This window comes from Alligator sinensis, unplaced genomic scaffold, assembly GCF_000455745.1.
Source record: "Alligator sinensis unplaced genomic scaffold, ASM45574v1 scaffold322_1, whole genome shotgun sequence".
Lineage (NCBI taxonomy): Eukaryota > Metazoa > Chordata > Crocodylia > Alligatoridae > Alligator > Alligator sinensis.
In genome coordinates this window covers 1,362,419-1,370,340 of record NW_005842154.1, presented here as the reverse complement: position 1 = coordinate 1,370,340, position 7,922 = coordinate 1,362,419, and the positions used below count along the sequence as shown (strand labels likewise).

Genomic DNA, 7,922 nt, shown 5'->3' with positions numbered 1-7,922 from the left:
CCAGGAGTGGCTGTGTTTAGAGTTGACACTGCTGCTTGAGTGTCCCTGAATACTGTGCAGCAAACAAACTGCTGAGAATGCAGGCTTCCAGTTAAGATAGTGCTGCCTAGACCTGTGCCACAGGACAGGAAAGAGGCTCTGCCCCTTTTCACCTAGGGCCAAGCTCCTTGTACCTCTGCACATGGAAGTTCCAGCCCCAGAGGCTATCACTGGAGTTCTGGCCTGGAAAGGGACTCCTGTATATGTGGCAGCCAGCACTTTGTCTCTGACTGCCTTCAGAGGACCCCTGAGGGAGAGAAACCCAGTTCTTCTTAGCCTGCCATACAAATCAAACAAGCCTTGAGAACCTTAGCTTGGAGTCTGGGAAAGACTTTTCTGCCTCCCTAGACAAAGTGTTGGGTGAGGGTAGGGGAATTTGAGTGACTGGGGTTGGCTCTTTGGGTGCTGTGTGTAGGTGTTGTCTTCCACTGTGTACCTGCAGCTTAAAAATAAAAGTTTAATTTCTGGATGTGTAACAAAGGACTGACCAGCCTGTCAGGGAGTAGGAGTGAAACAGCTTTACTTGCTCAGTGTCCTGCAGGAATGAATGGGCTGTGGTGTGCCTCTGGGCCTGATGCTGAGCAACAGCATCCCTGAATTCCTGTCACTATTGTGGGGCCTTAGGGACTTATCCTAGGTTAGCCAGTTACTGCACCCTTTCTCTGCCCACCTGGAACTGACAAGGCCTGTGGCTCCAGCATCCTGGCAAGCTGGACCAACCAGCCAACCTCGTAAAGAGCCTCTCAGCTGCTCTGGGTTAAGAGCTCCTGCTGACCTAAAACAGTCCATCTGCTTTCCAAACCTCACCCTGCTCACTTCCACGGGACACTGGCCTCCTGTTCCAGCCTGAAGGGAGCTCCCACTACAGCCATTCCTTCCACTGAGCAGAGACAAAAAAGAAGAGAAGCTCTGTCTCCTGGGGCATAGGTATTTAATAGCCAGGTCACAGTATCAGGACTTGTACCCTCCAGCTATGCTTTTTCCATTGCTCTATTTGCAATGGAGCATTATCCCCAGTCACTCCTCTCCTACACAGAAAGACTATAGAGTGGAGTCACATCATACGTGCATTTAACTTAACGAAATCAACTATAAGCGCTTGGCAAAAAAAGAAAAGTAACAATTTAAATAGTGCGGGCGATTCCGCCTGCCATTCCACTCAATGAGTTCCCACCTCTCATAGCGTGAGCGTCTTGCTGTGCTGAGTAATTTTGACTATACGTGATTTTCGCCTTATGCTGACTCTAGACCCTAACCCCCGTGTAAAATGCGACTCCACTGTACCTGCTGTTGTCTCCACTGCTTGTGGCCTGCAAGACCAGAGCCAGGCAACTTGTGGGTAGTGGTGCCACCCTGTGGCCGTGAGAAACCTATGCAAGGGAGAAGGGTACTCCATGAAATGCTGGAAAGGACAGGCCTGATAAGAGCTAAACTGCAAACAGCACTGGTTGATATGTGACCTTGTGGCCCAGCAAGCACAGGGTGAGAGATGATGCAGTCATGAAGCTGGTACAAGAATCTGAGGGCAGGCTTGGGAGCATCTTGTATGTTGGGGAGAAGCAAAGACCAACATGGGGAAGAGCATTTTCCCTCGGCTGGGCTAGCCCAGGTGCTCTGCACCCATGCTCCTTCCCACCAGACTGCAGATACTTGTACCTTGGAGCCTTGCCAAGGTCCTGTACATGGCTTTAGGAAGGGTCCAGCCTTCTGATTTGCAGGGACTGAGCCTGATGGACAGGTGAAGGACTATGATAGGCAACATGTGCCCTACCCAAGAAGGTGCCATGGGGCTTTGCCAGCATGAGTAACAAAGCTGGGAGTACCTTGATCAGCCCTGGCCTTGCTGTTCTCAGAGTAGCTACTTCTTGGAACACAGAGCATTCCCTGCAGTGACCATCACCTGCCTTCCTCCAGCCCCTCTCACCTCCCAGGCTGGCAGGTCAGTTACTGTGGTCAGGGTAGAAAGCAGTTGCAGAGCTGAGTCCAGCTTGCTGTACTAGCTTCTGAGTCATGCCCTCCCCATCACACCAAGAAGGTGAGAGATCTGGAGGCCTCAGAGGCCAAAAGCAGGGCTGCTGTGGGAGGTACAACCCCAGCATCTCCATCCCCTCTTCTCCAGCTCAGGCTGAGCGCCTCCTGGTGGTGTAGCTCTGGATAGACATCTGGAAGTACTCAGTGGTGTTGAGATCAGCTCGGAAGAGGATGATGTAGCCTTTGGGGAGGAAGTAGCCTCCAAAGACCCCAGCAAGGGTGCACAGCAGGGAGAGCAAGTTTATGGCCACCAGGTACTTGCCCTGGTAGATGCTGTAGGTGGTGAAGTAGGAAATGGAGCAGGTGAAATAGATGAGCAGGCTGAAGGTGATGCACTTGGCTTCACTATAGTTCTTAGGCAGGTCTGTCCCCATGTAGCTGAAGACAAAGCAAAAGAGGCTGAGCAGCACATTGTAGAACATTGCCAACATGAGAAGCACAGAGTTCTCTTGGGAGCACTCAAAAAGGATGAGTTCTGCAACCCTCTCATAGTCCTTGTGAGGTACTGAGGGGTTGATCACGAGCAAAGTCAGGCTCAACATTGCTTGGACAGCTGTGCTGGCTCCAATGAACAGGTTGGGCCCATGGTGTTTCACCCAAGTCTCATAGAGGGCAGGCCACTTGGCAGCCAGCTTGAAGATGCAGACTATCTGGAAAGAACGGACAGCCATGCAAGAAAGGCAAATGGAGAAGCTGATGGAGAAGACTGGCAGGCGCAGCTGGCACATTAGCCAGGTGGGTTTGCCAAAGTGGCAGTAGAGGCTGCTGCTGGCACAGGCCAGAGCACCAAGCATGAGGAAGCACATCTTGCCACCAGCAGATTTGACCACAGGCGTGGTAATGTTCAGTGCAAAGATGATGGCTGTGCTCATCAGAAGCAGCATCAAGAGGGTGATGGCAGTCAGCAGTGCCCAGGAAACAGGCTCAGCCCAGGACAGGAACTCGATATACCGTTCAAAGCAGGTTTCACTGTGCACTGGGGCCCACTGACTTTTCTTACAGGACTGGCATGTGTAGAGGTCTGTAGAGAAAGGAAATCCACAGAACTGATGAATTTCAGAAACCCAGCAAGCCAGTTACAGCCTGCCTTACTAGAACACCTCGCATAAAAGGATCCGGTGAGATGCAGCTGCTTCTGGGGAGTAATGCAGCAGCTGTCCTGCAACACATAGAAGGTGCTTGGGGTCCTTGGGTGACACGAGAACACCTTGGGGTCCTCAGTGCCATGGGTTCTGTGTGCACAACCTCTAGGAGACAGTTCAGGGAACCAGTCAAAAAGGTGATGGAGCCTAAAGCCTTGGGGCAGTAGCAGCAGCTCAAGTGACCTGGCTAGTCTTGTGCAAAGGCAGCTGAGGCAAGTGAAAGGAAGTGTTCTGGTCTTTGCAGCCATCTCTGCAAGAGCCTACCTCAGACCGGCACAGCTCCTGGGGACCCAGTTGGGAAAAGGGGCTTATAGGCCTTGTGGCTTTCAGCTGGAGTCCTGGCTCTGGCACTGCAATGAGTTGCTCCTGGGATAGGGAAGGCACGTCAAGGTTTCACCAGTGCAAGAGCCCCAGAGTGGGGAATACATCTGCAGCAGCTGCTCTCTAGGTGCAGGGCAATTAGCACCAGCTGGCTGGGCAGGTGCTGGATAATTTTCACTGCTGCCTCCCCATTGCCTGGGCCTTTAATCCTTGGGGAAAGAGCATGCCTGCTTGCTTTTGCTGAGTGCAGAACAAAGGGGCCAAAGATGTTTCTTGCTTTGGGTTTGTTTGTGCAGCTGGCTCACTAGGCAGACTGTCCTGCAGCCAACATAAGGCCCCCCAGGACAGAAGTATTTCCATACCACTCCTGCTGTCCCAGAGCAAACACCAACTGAACTGCATCAGCACTTTGCTGCCATCTGGGGCTGCTCCATCCTCCCTGGAGACAAAGACAACTCTGGGCAGGTTCTTCCTCCCAAAGGATGTGGAGCAGGCAGCAGCTTCTGAATAAGCCTTCCCTTCCCCAACCTCACCATGAGCAGGAAGGAGAAGAGCATCTCATCAGCTTAATCTCACCTGTTAATTTGGCTGCATCAAACCACAGATTTATAGCCCCCCAAGAATGTGCTGGAGCAAAGCTGGGTTTTGCATACCACAGCAGCCCTTCGGAAAGACTACACAAGTGGGGAAGCCAGAGAACAACCTGTACTTGGCACATTTGCATCTTAAAGCCTGGTTACTGGGACAGCAAGAGGAGGAAGGGGAAATGAGGAGGAGGAAGAGGACTCAGTGGACAGAGGAGGGCAAAAGCAAAGGTAAGGACTTTAAAGAACCCAGGAGCTAGAGTAAGCATGGAAGAGGAGCAGATGAGTAGGGAGCCAGGCACACACCATGCTAGATTGGAGGGGTGGGGATAGCTGGGGCAGAGTAGGACAAGCTGCTTGGGGCTGTACTGACCACTACTGTTGAGGAAAGTTCCTGCTGGGCAGGCGTCACAGTCGAAGCAGCAGCGGTGAAGCCCCACTTGTGTCCTCTTCTCTCCTCTTTCACAAGACTTGGAACATATGGAGGCAGGAACCTAGATGGGAGCCCAGCAAAGGTCAGGCCTACAAGGAACTGATGCCTGCCAGCAGCCTGAACAGGCCTGCCTACTGTGGGCAGGAACCAGTTGCTAGCCTGGGGAATACAGCTCTGACTGGAAGGTGTGACACTAGTGAACCATAATAGCAGAAGTGGGGCCAAGCCTCCCTTCCCCCAACCTCCCAGGGACCTATTCTCCAAGGCCATCTTCCAAGAACTAATTCTGAATGACAAGAAATACTCTTTGGTGCCAGTACCAGTACTCTGTCCCACTCCCCGTGCTCTGGGCACCTGATTATCTTCAGTGTGCCATACAATTCTGTCCCAATCGATGCTCAGCCTGTCGGGGTTGCGACTGAAAGATCCAATGGTATCAAAAGACCAGGCTGGGCCAGTCCACTTCCACATGATAAGGTCATAGCCAGTCATGGGATCCCCGTTGACATCAAAGTATATCCAGTTCTTATGCAGGCTGAAATTCACCTGCTTGATTTTTTGCAGGAGCTGTATACAAAGAGCAGAAAGAAAAGTCCCTTGTTATGGCAGAAGATGCCTCCAGGTCAGGGCAAGTCTGGCAGCTAAGAACCATTGATTTTTTTGAATGAGCTTTAAGTAGTGTTGATGGCTGAGGATTTGGCTAATGTCTCCCACATTAGTACCGTGGTTACTGGAGCCCCCTTCATCTCTTTTGCATCTTTCCAGGGAAGAGTAGGGCCCTTTGGCAAGTACTGCTGGAATTGTTCTGTGGCTAAAACTAGATCAGCACACAAATCTTATTGTCACCTGCCTGGCTTGCAGATCTGAGAACCACATGAGTTCATCTCCTCTCCTCTGATGCTTCCACAGCCCTGTGCTTCCTCTTTGTTCCAGCCCCTTGTTTGTCTGCACAGCAGTCACGCCTGTTGGGAGCTAGGCCTTACACAGAGGCTTGCCAGAGTTAAGCTTCACACCCCAGTGTGGGCAGGGGGAAGAGGGCCAGTTTAGTTTTGCACTCACCTGCCAGGGGTAGACTTCGTCCTTGCGGCATGCTCCTGAGTTGCAGCCCAGTAGGCTGTGCAGGCCATGAGCCACAGCATACACTGCTGAGTACACATTATAGGAGGACTTCATCGCCCGAGCATCAGGCGTAGGAGGGAGCAAGTGGCACTGTGTGCATAGCTGATTGCAGCTTGAGCTAGTATCACTGATGTTAAGGTGATTATTGCTCCCAGTATCCCACCACTTCGCCTCCAAATCAGAGGCCTTGACTGACATTCCAATCACTGTACCAACCTGGTAGATGCCAGGGACATCCGAGACCAGTGGGGCTAGCAACCAGTTCTCAGTACCCACCCAGACTTTTCCTGTCACATTCTCCTGAACTACTACTTCAAAGAAGACCCTGGCGCTGCGTCTGTCAGAGAAGACGATTGTGACGTTGACTTTGGTGCCTACAATATCTCTAACCATATTCTTCAGCTCTGTGCTGCTGGCATTCTTGTTTGCAGGGATGAGTCCTCGGTAGGCAACACAGATGTCACGCTTAGTCATTGCCTTGTACAAGGTCTGTATCCCCTTCCTACCATAGTCAGTGTCACTGCCAACCATGGCAACCCAGTTCCACCTGAAATCCTGCATTAGAAGCACCATGGCCTCCACCTGGACCCTGTCGCTGGGGATGGTACGCAGGAATGAGGGGTAGATATGCTTCAAGCTCAGCATCTCCGTGGAGGCTTCATAACTAATCTGTTGAAGGGAAACAGGAAAGAGTTATGCCTTCACTGAACTGCAACAGTCGGGACAATAAAAGGGACTGGCACCAAGTGGTGGCACCAAGCAGGGCAAAGGGGGTTGCTGCTGAGCAGTGTCTTGAGGAGGAGTCCACTTGAGCAGCATTAGCCCTGGTGGGGTAAGAACAGGTATTTGGGCCGTGGAAGGGCTGGCTGTGCCAGTCAGCACTGTCACCAGATACTTTCAGGAAGCAACCCTGCCAGCAGAATTTGCACAAGCCTGCAGTGCTAGGACTGGGAGTGCAACTGAGCCTTAGTCCCAGCTGTTGCAAAAGGATGTAGGGTTTGCCTTGTCTGCTCAGAGCTCTGATTGTCCAACTGCTTCCTGTCAACTACAGCCACTCCCTGCAGTCATCATTATTAATCAAATAATCACCCCAGGGCTACTGTCCCTCTTTACAATACATCTGGCACTACTCCAGAGGAGCTGTAGTTACCTGTGGCATGAGGAAAATGCTCAGTATAGTTGCAGATGTGAGGGCAAAACCGCTGCTGTGTGGCCCAATCACAGCCAGAGCCCTGGGCTGGTAGTGTGAAAAGTTGCTGATCATCTCCACACGGCGCCGCATGCTCGGTGCGAGGACACCCAGTGTTGCATACATGTTGGCAGACTCTGAGCATACGTCATAGATCTCATAGCCCAAAGTGATGTTGGGGAGGAGGCTGCTGGAATTGTTTATTTCTTCAATGGTGAATCGCATGGTTTGGAAAAGTTGGTGGTCGTGGCTGCTCAAAGTGTCAACTCTGCAGAAACATAGACAGCACTGAAGGGGGCACCCGAGAGAGGATTACTTCATGGATCAGCCTGGTGGAAGTCAAATCACTAGAGTGCTTGGGCAGTGCCTGGCACAGTACTGTGGTCAAACTGATGCACTGAGTCCTGGGAGGCAGGGGGACTGGAGTCTGAACGCTTCAGTGCAGGCACATAGGCAGAACATCTCTCTGTTTCTACACCTGTATGCTGGCTGCCTGGTTCCTTGTTTGTAAAGCGCATTGATAAAGTGATGTAGTAAAAATTAGGAGTCATTATAACACAAGGGAAGAAAGTCGGACTAGCAGAACAAACAGCCTAGGCTCCTTTTGTACACCGCTCCACAGTGCAAATCAGCTCTTGCCTGTTAATCAGATCCTCACTACCACCTTGGCATCGTCCTGTGGACAATGTCCCGTGGAGCACATTTGCTGCCCTGCTCTGACTGTACAGGGGAAAAGCAACCACCATATCCCTGCGAGTCCCTCAGCAGAGCATCTGGGAGCTGTCACTTGTGGGGCTTCGTGAGACGGCCCTCCACCTACCGCAGCACGAGCCTGGGACGGCCCCTCTCACGGAGGGACAGAGGGACTCTCCTGGCGGGCAGCGGGAGCGCGGGGCAGCGAGCAGATGGGACGGGGCAGTATGAACAGGGCCAAGGGAAAGCCAAGGAGCAAGTCCGTGCCGGGACCTTAGTGAGCAAGTGTCACGGCTGAAAGGCGGCGGCGACCCGCGCCGCTAGAGACGCCGGCTCCGCACTGCTGGCGGCTTCCCAGAGCCCCGCAACCC

At 52.3% G+C, this 7,922-nt stretch overlaps 1 protein-coding gene across 3 annotated transcripts; it reads right to left on the bottom strand.

The window, feature by feature from the left end:
• Window positions 1-1,275: 1,275 nt before the first annotated feature.
• Window positions 1,276-7,916, bottom strand: TAS1R1 (taste 1 receptor member 1). 3 transcript variants are annotated; one of them, XM_006025578.3, is made up of 5 exons: window positions 6,820-7,916; window positions 5,610-6,338; window positions 4,905-5,117; window positions 4,491-4,611; window positions 1,276-3,091 (listed from the first exon to the last, which is right to left on the bottom strand). In XM_006025578.3, the coding sequence occupies exons 1-5, from the start codon at window positions 7,081-7,083 to the stop codon at window positions 2,160-2,162; spliced, it is 2,259 nt and encodes a 752-aa protein (XP_006025640.2). In that variant the 5' UTR covers window positions 7,084-7,916; the 3' UTR covers window positions 1,276-2,159. The 3 variants fall into 3 exon arrangements, with proteins under 3 accessions (XP_006025640.2, XP_025062160.1, XP_025062161.1); XM_025206375.1 differs by having other exon boundaries at window positions 1,276-2,720; window positions 4,491-5,117; XM_025206376.1 differs by having other exon boundaries at window positions 2,966-4,061; window positions 4,491-5,117.
• Between the last annotated feature and the right edge of the window lie 6 nt (window positions 7,917-7,922).